Source organism: Bos indicus, chromosome 19, assembly GCF_029378745.1.
Source record: "Bos indicus isolate NIAB-ARS_2022 breed Sahiwal x Tharparkar chromosome 19, NIAB-ARS_B.indTharparkar_mat_pri_1.0, whole genome shotgun sequence".
Classification (NCBI taxonomy): domain Eukaryota; kingdom Metazoa; phylum Chordata; class Mammalia; order Artiodactyla; family Bovidae; genus Bos; species Bos indicus.
This window is the reverse complement of record NC_091778.1, coordinates 19881809-19903078: the sequence shown is the minus strand read 5'-3', so window position 1 is coordinate 19903078 and position 21270 is coordinate 19881809. Positions and strand designations below refer to the sequence as shown.

General features: G+C 37.2%; 1 protein-coding gene across 9 annotated transcripts in view; it reads left to right on the top strand.

Annotated features, from left to right (window-relative positions):
* The window catches only part of NF1 (neurofibromin 1), a 273489-nt gene extending 252740 nt beyond the window's left edge, over nt 1–20749 (top strand). For 5 of the 9 annotated variants that reach the window (XM_070772719.1, XM_070772713.1, XM_070772715.1 and 2 more), the window contains 8 exons: nt 978–1100; nt 1509–1639; nt 1797–1897; nt 3700–3842; nt 4195–4241; nt 5486–5702; nt 11317–11370; nt 17080–20749. In XM_070772719.1, coding sequence (XP_070628820.1) covers nt 978–1100; nt 1509–1639; nt 1797–1897; nt 3700–3842; nt 4195–4241; nt 5486–5702; nt 11317–11370; nt 17080–17222 — 959 coding nt within the window. In that variant the 3' untranslated portion in view covers nt 17223–20749. The remainder of the gene's footprint in view (nt 1–977; nt 1101–1508; nt 1640–1796; nt 1898–3699; nt 3843–4194; nt 4242–5485; nt 5703–11316; nt 11371–17079) is intronic. The other 4 variants (XM_070772716.1, XM_070772714.1, XM_070772717.1 and 1 more) reach the window with 3 other exon arrangements.
* The last annotated feature ends 521 nt before the right edge of the window (nt 20750–21270 follow it).

The window sequence follows — 21270 nt, the reverse complement described above, 5'->3', positions numbered from 1 at the left end:
CACTGGCTAATGTCTAGCCTTGTGCCTTCAAGCTAATCTCTTAAGCGATGGCTTCCTCAGTTTATAGGTACAGAAAATGAAGAAGTTAGACTAGATCCTTTGGGCTGTTAAATTATTTGACCTTGATTTTTATGACTATTGTGAATAATTATTAGTATTAAAACTTGAGGTTAATAGAAGATTAAATTTCTCAAGTGTTCAGTTGTCTTCAGTTTTGGGTTTTAAAAAGTAATACTGTCACAAGTATTCCAGATTTATTTTTAGAGCTGCACCAAGAAAAATAAGAGAATTTCTTATAATACAAAGAACAGAAATATGTAAGTTCCAAATAACCCAATTTCAATACTTTTATTTTAAGAGAAGGTTTTTCAACAGTGATAGAGAACCGATTAGAGAAACTCAAAGCCAAGTGAATGGTCCTGCTTGCTATTTTTGAAGCATCTCCCAGTGTATCTATTATTTAATACTTTCAGGCATGCCGATCCTTTCAGTATTTAGTACTTTCAGGCATGCAGAGCTTGAAGAACTAAAATCAAAGTTTGATTTTACCTTCATTTGGAAATTCTTCATATGTTAATGACTTTTTGGCACCAGCAGAATGTCTTAAATTGAAAAAAGGCGGTTCAGACATAATTGATCTTTGCTACTAAGTAGTGCCCATCTCTGTACTTATTATTAAATACTATGCTTGCTGGTGGAGTTTAGTTTACCTCCAGTGTAGTACATGTAATCTCAATTTGATTTGGACCAATGAGGCACATCCAGTCCTGAAAGAGCACAGCTATTTAGCCAAAATTCCTTCAGAAGATGAAGAAATATGGAGAAGAGAGGAACTCTGCCCCAGGGATGTTTGAGCTTTCTTTGGGTCCTAAGTGAAAATGCAAACACTTTATGCCCAAACATTTTCTTTTTAGTATATTCCTATTCACAGACACTGTGGTTAATAAACTTCCATATTCTGTAACTTTTGTTTATAGGAACAAGGAAAAGTTTTGATCACTTGATATCAGACACAAAGGCTCCTAAAAGGCAAGAAATGGAATCAGGGATCACAACACCCCCCAAAATGAGGAGAGTAGCAGAAACTGATTATGAAATGGGTGAGAAACAAAGTTAATAATTAATCTAGATCATTGAAAGTAAGGAGGGAGAGTACATTAAAAGCCATATTTGCTTTCCAGCCATTTCTTAGTGTCCTTAGGATGAAATATAGAAACATTTGCTCTTTTTCAGAAGATAAGCTGTACAGTCCTTAAAATGACAAATACCTGAAATATGTGTGGAAAGTAATCCTACATAGGATTGTAAACAGCATCGTAAACAGCTAGCCAGAACTTTCATATATAGATGAATAGTAATTTTGTATGATGTTTATGTTGATATTTTAAGTGTCTATTAAAAAGCTATTGAATTATAGAAATGACATTAAAATATAGTAGGTGAAGTAGTATCTAGTGTGTTGTATTCAATTAATACAGCTGATTGTATTAATCCATATCTTACCGCAGAAACCCAAAGGATTTCCTCATCACAGCAGCACCCACATTTACGCAAAGTTTCAGTGTCTGAATCAAATGTTCTTTTAGATGAAGAAGTACTTACTGATCCGAAGATCCAAGCACTTCTTCTTACTGTTCTGGTAATCCTTTTGCTTTTTATGTTTTTTTTTTTCCTGGTCTACTCTTAGAAGGCCCTCAAGTGTTAAAAACATGAAAGGAAGTCTATATTCAGCTTCTCACCGAAACAGATAACAATTCAGCCACAAAATAAAATGTGTTTTGTTTACTTGTTTGCAGGCTACACTGGTGAAATACACCACAGATGAGTTTGATCAACGAATTCTTTATGAATACTTAGCAGAAGCCAGTGTTGTTTTCCCCAAAGTTTTTCCTGTTGTGTAAGTATCTCCACCTGCATTTAACTTTTGTATCTGTCTTGAAGTCAAATGTTTTATAAAAGTTTAGGGAAAGTATCACCCAGTAGTGTTCACTGATTGTGGAGAGGGAAACATGAGGTAGTGGATAGTGATTTTAGCTTAGAGACAGGGGGTTTAATGAGACCTAAGATTTGTTTCGGCCTGTCAGTCAGGACAAACATTTTGTTTATCTTGTTGTTTCCGTTGTGTTCATTGTGATGAGCATCATTTATTTCCTCACTTAGGAGGAAACTGTTAGATTGCTATTAATGTATTTAAATTAGCATACCTGTTATGGTTCCTTTCTCAGTAGAGCTTTTATTTTTAATCCATAGTTGAGTGAAAGCAAAGTTGACGTCTTATTTGGGAGATGAATTTTATTCTCTCTTAAGGGATGAAATCATATTAGCCTCCAAGTGCTCAGATCTAAATAACCCAAAGAAATTTGGGATCCCCTGGAGAAGGAAATGGCAACCCACTCCAGTGTTCTTACCTGGAGAATCCCACGGACAGAGGAGCCTGGCGGGCTACAGTCCGTGAGGTCACAGGAGTCGGACATGACTTAGCAACTAAACCACCACCACCATTCCTAATGTAGGCCTTTTGTGTAGTGTCATTATTTCCTTGTTTTTGTTTTTTATTTTATTTATTTTTATTTATTTATTTGGCTGTGTCTGGTCTTAGTTGCAGCATGCTATGCTATGCTAAGTCACTTCAGTCGTGTCCGACTCTGTGTGATCCCATAGACGGTAGCCTACCAGGCTCCCCCGTCCCTGGGATTCTCCAGGCAAGAACACTGGAGTGGGTTGCCATTTCCTTCTCCAACGCGTGAAAGTGAAGTCGCTCAGTTGTGTCCGACTCTTAGCGACCCCATGGACTGCAGCCTACCAGGCTCCTCCATCCATGGGATTTTCCAGGCAAGAGTACTAGAGTGGGGTGCCATTGCACAGAATCTTTTAGTTGCAGAATGTGGGATCTAGTTCCCTGCGTGTATGCATGTATGTGTTCAGTCATGTCTGACTCTTTTGCTACCCCATAGACTGTAACCCTTCAGGCTCCTCTGTCCGTGGAATTTTCTAGGCAAGTGGAATGGATTGCCATTTCCCTCTCTAGGGGATCTTCCCAACCCAGGGATCAAACTGTGTCTCTTGAATCCCCTGCATTGACAAGCAGGCAGATTCTTTACCACTGAGCTACCTGGGAAGCCTTTCTTTTTGTTTAATCTTATTTATAAATTTCAGAGCTTTATGTACTTGGCCCTTGGTTATTTTTATTAATGGAGTTAGGTGAGTTAGAAATAGTCGATTTCCTTGTAAGTTTGAATTGGATCATATATTCCACCCCCTCCAAGCTAATTTTGTTCTCCTTATTTGATCTGATTCAGCATTTATTAACACTGACTAATACTAAATTTAGTTTTAACTCCTGGGTACATATCAGTAATCAGCAGGAAGAGATGGTCCTAAAGCATGCTGAGTGGCTGATAGTAGCCAGCCGTGTCTTGAGCAAACAGTCAGCATGTGTAGTTAAGCATGGTTATGTGACATTACTAGTTGGTTGCTTTTACTGTATTTTTCCTGATGACTATAAACACAGAACAAAACAAAACAGAAAAGCAAATACCTTCATATTACATTATAAAATTTGGAAAAGCACCAGGAATTAAAAAAAGCACTCATTACCCTTCATTTTTATCACATTGTTCTAGGAAAGAATATATGTTTTCCAGTATATATTTTCATTTAATTTTCCTTTAAAATGTTCCTCTGTTGACTTTTTTTTAGGCACAATTTGTTGGACTCTAAGATCAACACCCTGTTGTCATTGTGCCAAGATCCAAATTTGTTAAATCCGATCCATGGAATTGTGCAAAGTGTGGTGTACCATGAAGAATCCCCACCACAATACCAAACATCTTACCTGCAAAGTAAATAAATGTATCGGGAGGAGGATTGTTGATGAACTTGACACAGGCGTGCTGCTAAAGAATACACTAGCTGAAGAATGTCTGATGAGGAATAGGCTTGTTCATACCTCTCTAATGTGCATTTTCTTACTCTTAATGTTGTGTTCAGTATGATAACTGGTTGACAACTTTTTTAACTAAAGTATGTTTTTATACTGAGTGTACTTTTGGTGAATTTTAGTCTACTTTGATACTCATCCTAAAAAAAAATGATTTTACTGTACATGTAGGTTTTACATATCGTCAGCTATATAAATTAATTTCTATTAAAAGTGTCATGCTTGTTGTAAGAGTAACATTTGATTTGTTGCAGGTTTTGGTTTTAATGGCTTATGGAGGTTTGCAGGACCCTTTTCAAAGGTAAGAAAATTTATTTTTCTCTGCTGACAAAATGAAAATTTTATTTATATAAGTATGCCTGTTTTAAGAACACACAATGTGCTGAAAAGCAGAATGATTCACACAAATACATACGTTATTTTTATTAAAAGTTTTCTACCTCAAGATTCTTTCCAAGAGGCAATACCTTTAATATGTTTATATACTAGCTTTTACAAAAAAAAAAATGAACTAAATTTTTGCTTGACTTTTCAGAAAGGTATAATAAACCTCTGTAAACTTTTCTACCCTCAGTCCCTGATGTAATCGATGACCTTTAGGCACACACTAGGGTATCTTATGATTAGGAAAGAGCATTACATATGGCTGAAATCTACCTCATGACCTGAAATTAATACAGTGTTATATGTCGATTAAGCCTGTTTTTAAAATTACATAATGAAAAAAATCTTACCTTGTGAAAACATTTTTTTCCTCCCAAGCTGTTGCATTAGATTCACTCTTCCCTGAAATTATCCTCATGTGGTCCATTCAGTTTGTTCTTTGATTGGCTTTCATTGATATCGTGTGACATAAATATGTTTTTAATGATTCTCTCTGTATATGCTCTCTCTCCAAATTGATTGAGGTTCCTTGAAGGCAGGACTTCTATTTCTTCCCCTAGTGCAGTGTTCTAGAGATAGGGATGCCAAATCAATGTAAATAGTGTAAACTTTGTTTTAAAAATTGAGTGTTTAGTTTTATTTAATTAATACTGAATATCTCTTGATATGCAAAGGCTATCATTTACAAAATGGGCCTGAAGTCACAGAAATAAGTGTGTCATGCAGAAACTTTTGTGGTTTGATTGCCAGTAACCCTCCATTCTCTTCAGAGTGTTTAGTTAGTTGAATCTCTAAATGGCAGCTGGAATGATGCTCTGCTCATTCTCCCTGTTTTGAAAAATAGTCTAGACATCATTCCTGATAATTGAGTTGTCTCAGGATTAATTCAGTCTTTGTCTACGCGTGGCCTCCAGTAATTGCAGGTTCATCTGGAAGCCGTAAGTGTAAGCTGAATAAAATTCCCAGTTGTAAGTCCCATGGTAGTCTATAAATATTATTTTATCCCCTCCCCCACCTTTTTAAATGATCTGTAGTATAAAAGAAGAAAAACAACAAATTAACCCCAAAATAAAAATTGAATTACTCTTTTTTGGCTTCAAAGGGGATTTAGAAAAAATAAAAAAGAATGGAGCTAAAATAATTTCATATTTTCCATTACAGCAAACACAAATCCCAGACTATGCTGAGCTAATTGTTAAGTTTCTTGATGCCTTGATTGACACGTATTTGCCTGGAATTGATGAAGAAACCAGTGAGGAGTCCCTCCTGACACCCACATCTCCTTATCCTCCTGCAGTGCAGAGCCAGCTTAGTATTACTGCTAACCTTAACCTTTCTAATTCCATGACCTCACTTGCAACTTCCCAGCATTCCCCAGGTCAGTAAATGTACTCTTTATATAAATTTGAGCAATAATATTACTATACAACATTAGGAATTCCCTTGTTATCAGTTTACAGCAGATTTTGCTCCTTTTTATTATGAAATTCATCTTACATTTCTTCTTTACCTTGTAGCTGATTTGAATTTTGGTTTCTGTAAAACTTTCTACTTTCAAAGAGTTCAACAAAAATACTGACATGTTTATAGAGTGTTTACATAAAGTATTCCAAGGTTGAAACATTTTTAGGAGTTGAGGCAGGAAAAGTAGCCTCAGGGACAGGTAATCCCTGTAAGTGAACAGAATTATAATTCCCTTACTAGATATACTAATCTTGCCCTAGTGTTTCTGTGTCTCTGACACAGCCTACTCAATCCAAAAAATCTGCAAAGTATAGTAGCGTCCCTATTCCCTACTGCCAGCAACAACCTGAAAATCTAGGAGTAAACAAGCACCCAGACAAAAAAGCCACACCAAAAACATAACATCTTAAAGCCCATAAGCATATTCCTTACTCTGAAGTCACTCTTAGGTCCAAGTGTGGAAAGTATACCAATTCAGCATGCAACTAACAGGTGGATACATTGAGAAATAGCTAATAGCTCGAGTGGGGCTAAGATAAGCAAGATGGCAGAAACAGCAACTGTACAGAACCTTGGGCTCATTCATTGTCAAAGCAGATGATTCCTTATGACTCTGGTCAACCCTGGAGGGGTTACTCAACTGACACCATTGTGTGTATTATAGTGACAGTAATAATGAAGGGAGTCTTCCATTGTGGTCTTGTTTATACTCAGAAAGATATCTTTCTAAAGTGGTTAAAATTTAAAAGGTTTTGTGTTTAAATTTCCATCATCTGAAAAGTTTACTTATGAAACACTTCATGCTATAAGGAAAAGTTATTAGATGTAGTTAAGTATTAAGTGGATTTTCTTTTAAAAAGCCAAGGAATATATTATAACTACTTTGTATTGTTCAAGATCCATAACTAGAATTTCCAGTTTATAATCCTGGTTTTGCCTGAATATTTAGACATACATAGTTTTGAAGGTTCTAAAGAACTTGGCAAATCTAGTGCCCGGTTCATACATATTATAAATCATTATATTAAACAGCTGTATTCATCTATGATCTGTTAAGCCTTGGTCAACAACAAAACCTTGGTCAGCAGAGGAAACAAATTATATGATCTAGCACTTATTTTCAGTCACCTTACTGCAGCTAGTCAGGTTTCCCCTCCCCCAAAAAATGTAAGAGAAATCTTGCCAACTTTTCCCCTCTATAACTGTGTTAATTTGACCTCTGTCACCTACTCCCTAGGACAGTGTTTCTTCAAGTGTGGTCCCAAGATCACAGCCTCAGTGTCATTTAGGAGCTTGTTGAAACATGGTTGCTGGAATCCCACTCCAGACCTCCTGCACGAGAAACTCCGAGAGTGGGGGCCCAGCGAGCATTTTAACAAACACTCAGGTGATTCTTACTCACTAGAGTGTGCACAGGATCTTGCCCCATTATCAGCATTTCAACTGTTAAAGCCAGGGCAAAACTTTACTGTCTTCTAGATACTGCAGTGACTGCACTCTTTCCCTCGTCACCACCCCCTCCCACCCAGCCCTCCAGTATAAAATCTTAGCTCTTTGGAGCTAGAGGGTACTACAGAGGTAATTTAGTTCTGAGCTCACAGTGTCATGTATGAAGGGGAGACTGGGCTTAGAAGAGCCAAGTGAATTGCTTTATCACACAGTCTTATCTAGAACCAAGGCCATGTTCTTTCTACCGCATTCATTGCCTTCCATATCTGCCATCTTTCTTCCTTCCCTTTCCTTGCTTTTCCCTTTTTCTTTCATATATTTACGTCTGTCTCATTATTTCCATCTGCCTTACCTAAGTCTGCCACTCCTTTTCTTCTGTAGAGCTCTCTATCGTCTGGGTTAGTCAACCACTGAAGTTGATCACCACTAGAAAATCCGTAGACTCTGCCTATATTGATCCTCTTGTTTTTCAAGTTTGGTTCATTTTGACCAACCTTTTGCTTCTTGGGCTACTAAAGAGATGTTAAAGCTGGCAAAATGATTAGTTGTTTTTATATTGACTTTTGGTTTTTTTTAATCCAGACTACCAGGGATATTTCTGCCTATTTTTACCCACTGATAGAGACAATAAAATAATCAGATTAAAATACAGGTACCAGCACGTATTCTGGTAGTTGATGAACTGTTCATGTCCTGTGTTGATTGAACATTAACCATATCATTTGCTTAGAAAAATAGTCCTACTCTGCAACCTCTTACTTAGAATTGTCTAGAAAAGTCAAAGAATAGCATATGTGGTTTTGGTTACAGTTTTAAACCTACAGTGTCACCTCCAGTAGCTCTCCAAAGATGGCTGCTTGAATAGATTCTAACACCCTGAAAACCTCTGACTATTCTGAAATGAAACTGAAGTTTAAAAGTGATAGAATTATTTCTTTAGAATAATGGTGTTCAGCATTTTCTCTCTAAATTGTATGTCCTTTGGTTTGCCCAGATTATTTTACTACATTTTATTAGAGAAAGAGCTTATCTTTTCATTAGTCACTTTACTCTTGGATGAAACCCATTTGTATCTCTAAATTGTGGATTTATCTCCATGAAAGGATCCTGATTTATCTATCTGCCTAAATTATTGTGTTTTTGTCATTTGTACTTAGGTAATACCTCTTATAAGAGTTTATACTTTCTAACTAGGCATGCTGTTTTATATCTTTAGGTCCTTGTAATCTTATATCCCTGTCTCCTCAATTCTTTGTGGAACCGAGTTTGCTGATATCAAAGGGCTAAAAGAAGTGATGAATCTAATCCAGATTCACAGCTCACTCCAGCATTTCAACTTTGGTATTTAGTTGAATAGAAACCAGAATATTTCCCTGTCTCCACTTTCATTAGCCATGTGCTAAGCAGTATTTAAAGAATCCCTGTGTCTCTCCCTGAAATGGACCATGAGTGTTGCTTGCCATTAATTACCCAAAATCAACCCACACTAGTCTACTGAATTTTAAGCAGGTGTAAGCTCTGTTGCTTTATGTCAAAAAGCAAAAGATGCTGATCTGCACACAGCTCAAACTTTGCTTCAAACTTTCCGTCAGTTTAAGACTTTGCTTTCTGGATCTTTGATACTTAGCAGGATTGACCACTAAGCTGTATCTTCTTTTGGTCCCCAGTATTCTCTGCCATCAAATTAGCTACATAAGAAGTTCGTGAACTCCCTAGCCCTCCCCATTAAGCATTAAACCTTATTTAAGTAAAAATTATGATGATAATTCAGTAAGTCACCAGCTTCTGAGGAAGTGGTAGTCATTTACATAAGGCCAGCGTCCCTGAAAATGCATTCTTCTTGACAGATGATCATAGGCCATTTGTCTATCCCCTTAACACAAGGAGGATTATTAGTTTTATATTTTTATATATGAAGATACATAAATGACTGTCTTCTGACTCCACTCCTCGCAGAAATTGAATTTGTTATCTGTGGAGCCAGTGGAGTATACTCAGAGTTCATTGCGTATGAAATTATGTTAACTGTGGCCCTTTTACCCAAATGAACATAGAACTTTGTCTTTTCAGATTTTCCCACATGCCATTATCAGAACCTTGAAGAGAATCTGTAACATTTACTCTTTGATAAATAAGGATATTTCAAATTTGATATTGTGAACCATTCTTTGGTCCAGTGTAGCTGAGCTGGACATGAATTGAAGAACCAGGATTAGAGCTAGAAAATTAAAATGTTATCTACTAAAAATGCTGTATATGGGACTTTCTCTTGCTTAAGAAGGCCATAAGTGGCTCTCTAACAGGGTGAGCAAAGATGCCTTTTTAAAACCATGTTATGAGTGCTTTATAACCATTTCCAGTATGCATTTCAAATACAGTCTTCCTGTATCCTCTTCAGATGTTAAAGAGCAAGTATACTAGAAATAAATATCCAGATGGCATTATATGGATTTGGTGGGCTACGGTCCACGGGCCCACAGAGTTGGACACAGCTGAGCACACAAGCAGTAGTTGCTGGATGACAGTATTCATTAAAAAGAGATTAAATAGATTCATCTACAGTATATTAAAATTTAATTTATACTCTACTGAGACCTCCTAATATTTTTCACACTGTAATTTAATTCAGTAAACACTCAAACTCCTATATTGTAGGTATTCAGTAGGTACTCCAGAACATTTAAAGATGACAGAGACCCTGGTCCCCAGAGACTTGACAGTTTTTGCCTATGGATCTCAGTATTCAATTTCAGCTGAAGTTGTTATTTCCTTCCGAGGCATGTTTAACAAATCCTTTGTGTACACAAGTTCTTTGATTTTTAAGTACAAGATTAATACTACAATACTCTGTAGAAAATAACCCCAAATCCAGATTTTGTCTTGAATTATCAGAGATGTTCATTGTTTACTAAATGCAAGGGACTCTGTTAAACCAAGGGAAGTGGGGACACTAATAAGACATGAGACCTGCCCTCGAATAGATTTCAGAACAGTGAGAGTGGCAGGGTATACACAGTATACTGTTTTGACCTCTTTTGTGACCTTTTGTACTTACATTGTACCTTGCAACTGTAAAGTATTCTCATCATTCAGAAGGACATCTGTTTGGAAAAATCAGGTGATAATTATGGCTAAAGTTTAATAATATATTTTTTACCTCAAAAATATATGAGATGTATATTTTTTAGCAAAAATAAGCCTATGATCTATTTTAAATATTTTTTCACTTGAAAAAAAATCTTAATTTTTTTCTTTGATCAGCTTATTTTACTGTTAGTATTAGAGCAAGAATATTTTTAGAGCAAAGACCTAGTTAATGGAACTTTATTTTAAATTCACTTCTTTCATTTCGTTTTGGGTCTGTGTCCAAGACTGTCAGTTAGTTATTCAGTCCTTTTGCTTCTGTAAGGTAGACCTCCTTCCCAGAAAGCTGAGTGGATCAGCTAGGAATTCTAAGGACTCCAACCCCCCAGTAGTGCTGACAGCTGTGTGCAGAAAGGGTCAGTTCATCAAAACCATTTCTGCAAAGAGTAGACTTAGTCATACTTCTGCTGTGTTTACCAGGTTTAATGTGTCCCCCTCTCAGAAGAAACATAAGATACCTCTATTTTGAGACTACTTAAAGTCTCCAAAGCCATTTTTTTAATGTTTTATGAAACTACTTATGGTAGTGCAGACCTTTATTTAGCATATTCTTGATTTATTTTTCTTCTTTTTCTTTGTTATCACCTTCTATTTAAGGGAGAAAAATCATTTTAAACTGAACAACTGGTTGGTGTAATTTCTGCAAATTTTCCACTTCATTTTTTAATGTAATTCTTGATTTACACTAAAATCCTTACTTCTAATAAGGGTGGTAAAAACACATCTGTCTGTAAAATTGTAAGTTCTACCATTTATTAATATTTAAGAGTTGGTAATATTTAGGAAATAAGCAGTCAGTTCAATAATTAAAACTAGAATCCTCCTGAAAAACCAAGAAAGTTAATAATTATCCAGTATCTAATCATATTTCACCCTTTAAAAATCTTATGAACATCACTCACTTTTGTTTTCTCTTCCATTCTGTGTCTGTGAAGCTTCTCTGCCTTGCTCTAAATCAGCAGTTTTCATGCAGCTGTTCCCTCATCAAGGTACTCTCTACTTTTGTCATCTTTGCACGAATTACTGCTTACCCTGCGCTCATCCCGGGCACATGGCATGAGACTTCATTCACCAATCCCTGTAAGCAGAGTCTGGCTCAGGCACATAAAGGACTTGTAAGGCCATTCCTGTAAGGTCTGAATGCCTCTGGCACCGCAGGGCCAGGACTCGTCTTGGTGGAAGAGCTGTGCAGGTTCCCCGAACACTGAAGATGCTGTCCCGGCCCTAAACTAACACAGGCAGGTTAACAGGAAACTCCAGGGAGAGTTACTAGAGCAAGGAGGGTATGCGGTGTGGGGAAGAATTTTTAGCTTAGAAAGTATTTATTTCATATATAAATAATGAAGCTAACCCCAGCGTTTGCTTAGAAGTTAAAGCTGGCTGTCTTTTTTAATCATCTGTGCTAAAAAAAGAAAGGAATGTGGTCCTCAGTTAGCTCAAAGGACTAAGAAGAAAAAACTGTGATGCAGTTATGTCTCATTTATAAAGGATGCCTGTTCTTTCTTTTACTCTTCAGTAATTAATACATAGAAAGATGAGACCTGTATAGAAAAAGGTGTCAGCAATTGAGAAAATCCATTACAAATATTTTTAAAGTTCCTAATCTTTTGTATATCTAGCTCAAAAGATTAATAATTCTAAATATATAATTAACACATCTCCATCAGTGTACTTCCTAGTAGCGCTAGTGGTAAAGAACCCACCTGCCAGTGCAGGAGACTCAAGAGATGTGGGTCCGATCCCCGGCTTGGGAAGATCCCCTGGAGGAGGGCATGGCAGCCCACTTGGGTGTTCTTGCCTGGAGAATCCCATGGAAGGGGCGCCTGGGGGACTACAGCCTCTAGGGGCTCAAAGAGTCAGGCAGCACTGAAGCCAATGAGCACAGCATGCACACATGAAGAAGCTGGAGTTATCTTTTCTTCTAGGAAGGCTTAATGGCATTTCTTGCTTCTTTACATTAGCTTCAGTAACTTTAAAAATTCCAGTATAAAATTCAAGTCCTATGCATTTGTTGTAAAACTGCTTTCAGTACTTCACTGTTTTTTTTTCCAGTTATTAGGAGCATCTTAATTTGTGAAGTAATTATGTGCACAAAATCTTCACCTAGCTTATCTGATTGTTCTAACAATCCTTTGAAATAGGCATATCTACTGTTAATTTTAATTGCGAGATTAAGAACTAAAACAAAATAAGAGTTCTCATCGAGACAGACTGGACCCTGGGTCTTCTGATGTGCCTCATTATATATGCAACAAATGAGCCCTCTGACACCTTTGCCTTCTTGTAGATGCAATAAGAATTTTCTGACAGGTTTGCCATAAGATCCATGTGATAACTAAGCAGTGCAGATTCAGGGGCCTTACTAGAGCCCTGTGCAGGTGGCAGGGTATTTGGATTATTATTACGTTTTTCATTTTCTCCTCAGTTTCTCAAGAACTAAAAAGGATTTGATCCTTTTATTTTTTCATGAAAATATTAGATTCCAGAATGAGAGATCATTTTGGTGTTTAAAAAATAGGTGACTTTAAGTATTTTATTATTTGTCGGGATGGAACTATATCCTAGTTGTCAAAGTAAACCCTGATACCTGCCTTCAAGGAACTCATGTTTGAGCAGAGGAGGTAGATATATAATGGATTTACCTTATTTAATCTTAGTGTAATGATTGTTTTCCCACTTTCTCAATTCAGTGAATTTTGGCCAATAACACCTTTTACTTAGGATTTCATCTTTACCTGAAACCACTGCAGTTCACTGAAGCACAGTGCTTATTAATACACTGCTGTGAAAAATTTTCAGCTTCTTCTGCCCTGCATGTGTGTAACTGGCTGCATGTTTAAGAACAGCATATCTAAGGGAATTTAAATTAGTAAGTCAAGACTACAGAGGTTTTTAACCTTTTATTTCACCTGAGTGGTGACCTCCAAGTTTCTGTCACTTCATGGATTTCTGCTTTTGTGCCCACTGAGAGTCGGAAGGGAAGGCCAGTGCTTAGGGGCATAAGAGACCAGGATACAAAGCTTCCAAGAGGCTTTGATAAGTGGGAGTGTAGGACCAGGGTCTCCTCACTAATATAAAATGTCATGTCTACCAAAGCAGGGTGGATCTGTCTCTGTTTAGGCAATTGGGCTGATATCTGAGAGTTTTTCCTATAGAATATCAAGACCAAATCCTTCACTAGCTTCTAGAAAGGTTTCTAGTTTTAATTTAAGAGGGTTGAAAAGAAGAATGCTGCCAAAATTCTCAAAAGTGAGAATTAAGCTCAGAAACCAGGATACTAGGATCATTCTGTTTCATACTAACGTGGCTGTTTTCAAGATGCTATTTTTGATATAAATATAATGCTTTTTAAAATTGATTTTACAAAAGCCTCCAAGATTTTTAAGTCAGCTTCTCATTTGATCCTTAAAATAAAACATTTTTGCTGTGAAATCGAACTTAGGAATCACCACCATGCCACATTTACCTGTGTGTGACTTGTAGGGTTGGGTCACTCAGTAGGAAGAAAACACGCACGCAAAAACACAAAATGAATTGAGATGAAAATTGAATTTGAAAGTAAAAACGGGACATCCACCTCTCACATAGCATTGAAACTTTGGGTTATAAGTGACAGTCCTAAGTCAATGATACTTTAAAATTTTTAATTAAAAGGAATATACCTGTGTATGGGGGAAAAAATTAGAAATTCAGCCAAATAGAATAAAAAAGAGTCAGCTATAATCCCACCACTCTAAGATAATCACTGTTTATTAACGTTTCGGTGCCTCTCCTCATTTCTCTTATTTATGTAGTTGAAATCACAGTAGGTGTAAAACTTTATTGCTTGTTCTTACCCTTAACATTTACAATTTTATTTAGAGGTCTGAAGATTATTTGTTTAACAAAATAGGAAATGAAATACTCTTAGTATATCTTTTGAAGAAACCTTCACCCTAGTGACTTACTCTGATTATAATTTGTATAACTTTAATTCTTAAGAATTAAACTGAACAGGCACTTGTCCTCAGATGGAAGCTTTGCCTCCTTGCAGTGTGATGACTGCTCCCCCAATCCCCAGCCCTAGAAAGAGCCATATTCTAGCCAGGGATGTGGCTTCACCAAAGGTGGTCACACAAGAAAGGACCCCAGGGTGGAAGATTGCTGGCAGAGGGCCACCAGCTCTCTGGTGGTTGACACTGTGTCCCTCCTGATGACCATCTCTTGATTGTTTCAAACTCTTATCTGTAAAGTTCCAGTTTTGCCTGAATCTTACTTCCTATTAAGGAAATAACCCTAGATAAGGAACTGTTGGACTTGAACTTGTAGGCCAGATGCATATTTGAGGAAAGGGAAGGTCAAATACACAGACAAGTTCATGATCCTTTCAGACGGAAGAAGCTAAAAACGGTATTGTCTTTTCCAGTAAAAATGTGGTGCAGCCACACTGGCGATGAGAGAGGTTGATGCTGTTTGACTCTCGCCAGTTGCAGCCACCACATTTAAAAACGGAAGCATTCTGTTCAACCAATGTTTGTTGAAAAAGACATCAACTAGATCTTAGAGAAAAACAAAAATGAGTAATAAATTATCTCTGCCCTTCTAGGTGCTTTTATTCTAGTAGAGAAAATATGACATATACATAAGTTGTGATAATATAGACAAAATATAAATGCATATAAAAGCAGGGAGAATGCATCAGGAAAGAAACAGAAATGAGAAAAAAATGCAGGTTGCCCTTTATCTTGTAGAGATCAGTAAGGCAATTGAAAGAGCTGCACACACATCACAGAGTGCAAGGTGCGTTCAAAAGGTGATAAGCGGTCTTCTTTCAGTTTTGTTATTTCTTTTCTAAATAGCTCTGGAGAAGATTCAAATAAATATGCAGAAGAGAATAAAAATCATCCAGAATTCTGTCACCCAGAGAAAAGTTCTTTGAACATCACAGTGTATTTTCTTCCATTTATCTTTCTACCCATAGGATTAGATCAGAACAGATTCATTGCAGGTTCACTGCCCTTGGCTCCCAGAGAGGTGTTGCTGACATTTCTAATGCTGCACTCACACTACCAGCCCAGTGCACTTTTCCATATGCCTATGTTCCTTTGATAACCTCAAGACAGCAACCCTCTAGCAACCCTCTAAATCAGACCAGGTGCCTGTAGATGCCTCATACCTTAAGTGGAATTCAAGGCTAACTCCAAACGAAGGATATGTGACTCCTAGAAGGAGGTCATCACAGAGCCATTTTCTGTTCATGAGCCAACAGACAGATGTATGGATCTTTGTATATTTTCAGTCACATAAATACTTTTTGACTTGAAGTACTATTTTTTGTCCAAAAATAGAAATTTTTCCATTCTCAAATTTACTCTTTATTTTAAAATTAAGATGGTACAGATAAGAATAAAGTAGGGAATTCCCCACTTCCATTACAAGGGACATGGGTTCGAGGAACTAAAATCCCAAAAGTCACGTGGCACAGCCAAAAAAATAAAAAGAATAAATTAAAAATTACCTGAAATCATACCATCCAGTAATAATATATTTTGGCAGATGTTTTCCCAGCCTTTTTTTTTTTTTTCCTTCCTGTACCTGGATTTCTTTCCCCCCTACTCCCAAATTATGGTCATTTTTCTATATTACCAAATATCAATCATTTGCTACATTTTGTTACATTTTGCTACAAATGGCTTAAATTTTGCTACAAATGACTAAAATACTTTTTGCTTTGCCACCAGTAGTTATGCCAAAGGTGGGTATAATCAGTCTGATTATTTTAGTAAATTTTATTAAAGTGTAACAGAAAAGCACACATGATAAATTGCAACCTAATTAACTTTTAAGAAGTAAACATAGTTAAAAATCCAGCATCCAGATCAAGAAACAACATCACCAGCACCCCCAAGAAGCCATCCTCACGCCCTCTTCCAGTCAGTCCTTCCCCAGAGGCAGCCACTATCCTGTGACCTGTCTAATCTGAAATCTTCACTCATCTGATGGGTAAAAATATACCCTGTTTTTCGCTTCTTGTCACATTATGGAGTTACTAACCAGATCATTTATAAAACACATTGTGGGGCCCTGTTTGAGGAGGTTTGATCTCCTCCGTGAGAGAAGTAAATGGCAACTGTTAAGGTGTAGAACGGAAAATGACTTGGCAGAGTTGAAAAGATCAAAGCAAAAATTCTGCTGTATGACCTTTGTGATATATTATTTTCTTAGTAAATATTTGAGTTCCTTTGGGGTAGGCACTATGATTTTGAGAAGAAAAAGCATCTCCCTTTCTTTGAAATGGTGTATTTCCGTAGCTTTTGCAATTACAGAATATATCCTGTGTATAAACAGCTAGTAAGGCTACATGGCCCTCTGCTGGAAACTTCTGGTATGATTTGGAGGAAGGCATTCTAGTCTGGTGACTGCTAGCCTTTCTTTGATTCAGCTCAAGCCTGCCTGCCTTTGGCTTTTCCTTGCAACTTCTCTGTTTGTTTTTTTTTTTTCCCCCCTTACGCTATTTTTCTGCTATGATAGCACATTTTGCTTAACAAAGTGTGAGGTGTGTAAACCTCAAGATCTTTGTGAACACTCTAGCAGTTGACTGTTAAAATGAATGCAAAAACAATAGACCAGGTTGTATCTCATTTACAAATTGTGGGATTCAGTCCTGGAGCTTAACACCAGAGGAGAAGAGGGTAACTGGCTGCTTCGTTTCTCTCCAGGAATCGACAAGGAGAATGTTGAACTCTCCCCCACCACTGGGCACTGTAACAGTGGACGAACTCGCCATGGATCCGCAAGCCAGGTGCAGAAGCAGAGAAGTGCTGGCAGTTTCAAACGTAATAGCATTAAGAAGATCGTGTGAAGCTTTCTTTCTTTCCTTTTTCAAACAGACTTAACTGACACGGGCTCTTCACTAGTGACCCCTCACCACCGTGCTGTGATGCTGCACTTCATGTTTCTAATGAGCCCATCCAGTCTACCATGTTGCCAGATGATCAACTCTTGGAAGCGTTGCCTAAATTTAATGCTGCTTTTTTCTTTAACTTTTTTTTTTACTTTCGGTGTGTCTGGTTTAAGCAAGTGTTCAGAACAGCTGCAAAGAGAGTGGGCAGTCAGGACACTTGACCTGAGAACATCCCAATTGTGAGAGGATGAATTCTTGAATACTGCTACTACTGGCCAGCTATGAAAGCCATTTGCACAGAGCTCTGCCTTCTATGTTTTCCCCTTCTTCAACATACAAAGTAAAGTGTTAGTCTTATTTACACACTTTTCGAGATAGAAGTTTATGGGAGAAATAATATTATAACCCCAGTATGTTTAATCTGACTTTTAGCTGTGGACTTTTTTTTACCTTACAAAACTGAAGAACCATAGAGGTCAAGCCTCAGTGACTTCACACCATAAAGCCACAGGCAAGGTACTTTGGGGTGGGGGGGAGGGTGGAGGGATTTAGTATTTTGTAGTGGGTTCTTAAGAAATACTAACACTTGAGTATTAGCAATAACTACAGGAAATAAACATAACCACATATATCTTAACATTACTGAATTAAAGAGATGAGTTCTGAGGCCTTATCCAAACTCAGTCATCCAAACTAGTTTATATTTTTCTCCAGTTGATTATCTTTTAATCTTTAAATATGCTAAAAGTCATTTTTTTGTTTTTGTAAGCCAAAACTATACTAAGTATAGTAATTATACATTTTTCCCCTCCTCCTCTTCTTTCCTAAATAATTCTAAGCAGGGTAATCAGTGAACAAAGTGTCGAAAATTGTTCCTAGAAGGTAATTTCGTAGATGGTTGCATTAGCTCCATACAAAATGGAATGGTACGTGACTATTAGAGTAGATGATGCTTTTATTTTGTTTAATATTTTTCCCAGAAACATAGAGTATGGTGTATATTATCAAAAATTTTTTTGATGAGATGTATTTTAAATGTCTTGTAATCTTTCCTCTCCCCTCCAAAAAATCAGGAATCTCTTTAGCAAAACATGTCGGTTCTATATGATAGAATTGCATTTAATCACTGTGAAAGGACTGGCCAGCCTGCGTTATTATGACAATAGGGGACCTTAAGAGCTGCTGCTATTCCGAATGGTATGGGTTATCATGGCATTGGGGTTTCCATAGTAATGCAGATCCAATTTCTTCATGGTACCTGCAGTATGCAAAATAATTTGACTTCAGTGACTATATTAGTATCTGGATGTTCCAATTTAGAACTAAACCATATTTATTACAAACAGATATTATCCCACTATTCCTGGGCTCCCTTTATATGTTAAGATGTAACGGCTTTGGGAGGGGAAAAGAAACCTTGGGGAGGGGGAGTTTCCAAAAGTGCTGTTTCATGAGTGGATTTCAGTAAATTAAATTCCACAGCTAAATCAATAAATAATGGTACATTTAAGTGTTCTGATTTTAATAATATAACACATTTCACATTTATCCACACAGTAACAATGTAATATGTTAATGTAAATAAAATTGCTTTTGATATTCAGAAATAACAAGAATTTAATTTTTTTAATTTGTTTACAGTCCTGGGAAAAGTAAGAACCATTTGCCAAAATGGAAAAAAAAAAAATTTAGTGCTAGTAGTTACTTTGACCCTGAATTGTTGGAAAATATTGAAGATACATGCAATTAACTAAACTTTTACTTTTAACTATTGTAGAGGCTTCATTAGAATAGAATGTTGTAATAACAGATCAACTAAGATGATAAGGAAGTAAGACCAGAGCTGAGTTTAGAAATAGATCTTTAACAGCCTGGTGCCAAGAAATGCCGAGCTGCCGGTAAGGTCCATGTCTTCCCACAACCCAGAGCTTCTGGGGTGGGCACCCTGGCTCCTGGAATGTGAGCTTTTAATACTTTTGGTTCTGTGTTTTTCCCTCTTTGTTGGTTGGTTTGGTGCAGTGACCATGGGTAGTGTTATGCTATTTTGCTTCTCCCATCAAAACAAAGAAACTTCCAAAGCTTTACCACTAAAAAATATTGATCTTTCCATAAACAAGTTTTCCAGGGTATGTTATTTCTTAAATTTATTCGTTAACTTCCCTCTAGTGTAATGAAGGGAGTGAATTCACTTGAAGTACCTCATGAAATGATCTGCATTGCATAAATCAGAACTGAACCTTCTTTGAATTGCAGAAATACTTTTGACCAGTACATCCTGGAAATTTGAAAACTTATTAAGGTTTAAGGTTCACCTTGTTTAAAAAACTTCTGACTTTTGAGGAAAATCTAGCTTTCCAAGAAACTAAAATGAACATGAGGTAAATCTCACCAATAGGTTTTCCCTGGAGAAATGAAACTCTTTTTTAGGCCTCATACTTATAACCTGCACAAGAAATTCTGAAGTTTACAGCAGGTTGCCTATTCTGCATAATCTGATGTAAGTTCTGTAAAGTAATTTGTTTTGGGTTTGTAGATGTTTCCCCTGACTTTTTAAAAAGGAAAACATTAACTCACCATTTTTTTGTCATGATCTCCCTGCTTTATCAACCCCACTGTCCCAGGGGTGTGCCCTTCTTTGCCAGCCTTGAGACCTGGTTCTCTAGCTTTGGGGGACATGGCCAGTGCTCTCTCCTGCATCCACGCAGCACCTGTCGTTACCGGGGGCCGGCGCCATGCAGGTCCTAGGCCAGGGCTGAGGACACCGGAGAGAACGTCCAGGGGACGATGCCCTGGGGGAGACGGAGTGAAAGCCGGCAACCCACCCTGCTGAGTGGGTTTTAGGGTTCTCAGTTTTGTTTTGGCTTTTCTGTTTGTTTTCTGGTTTTGTTTTTACATCCCACCCCTAACCCAGGCATAATGAGGCATGTCTTATTCAATGTTATGCAATGGACTTATAAAAAATTCACTCTTAGTGTCAGCCACACAGTTTTTTTTTTTTTAATGCAGTATATTCACCTGTAAATAATTTGTGTAAAATTTGACAGAAAAGTATATTTACTACACTGTAAATACATGTGATGATATATTGTATTATTTTGCTTTTTTGTAAAGCAGTTAGTTGCTGTACATGGATAACAAACAAAAAATTTGATTATTCTCGTGTTAGTATTGTTAACTTCTTCCTGCGACTGCGTTACATCATTTAAAGAAAATGCTGTGTATTGTAAACTTACATTGTATATGATAACTTCCTCTCTCTTCTGTTCAGGCCCAAACTCTGGCAGTTCCCTTGTCTACAGCCTCGTTAATATTGTAAGCAGTTGTATGCCAGCAGGAGAAATACTGCCCAACAGACAAAATCCACCATTGTAGAGGAGAACTGTAGAAATCCATTTCAGATCACTGTTGTTCCCGTCCCATTCTCCTCCCTGTGTATGTACTCCTCCCCCTTTTTTTAAGTAAAATGTAAATTCAATCTGCTCTAAGATGTGGGGAGTTATTTAATTTCTTCACATGCATCAGCTCTCTTTTCTTACTTGCCCCCTACTCCTCCCTGATCTTTTGAAACATTAAAGCCATTTCCTTTCTTTTGGTAAAATAATTTTGGTGAAATGCATAGGGGAGAAAAAAGTTTCCCTTGAGTCTGAAAATTAGACTGATAAAGATATATTGATAGGAGGAAAGCCTACACATGTATTTAGTATAAATTTTACATGACAGGAGCCTTCAAAAAGAGATGAGAAGAACCCCCCAAAAAAAGAAACAGTTAAACCTGAGTATTTCTATCCTAGGTTTGATGAAGAGTGGGCATCATGTAGAAATCTCATAGGTCAGACTATGAGGTAAGTGCAGTAAAGTTGGGGAACCCAGCAAGATCTATTCCAGTTCTCCAAGTCCCTCTGTCTTCAGAGATTTGGATGCTCTTTCCACCGGGGTTAGGGAGGGCCCTGCCCTGCCTCTCAAGTGAAGGTTTTATGTGTGTTTCAGAAAAGGATGAGAGGAGAAA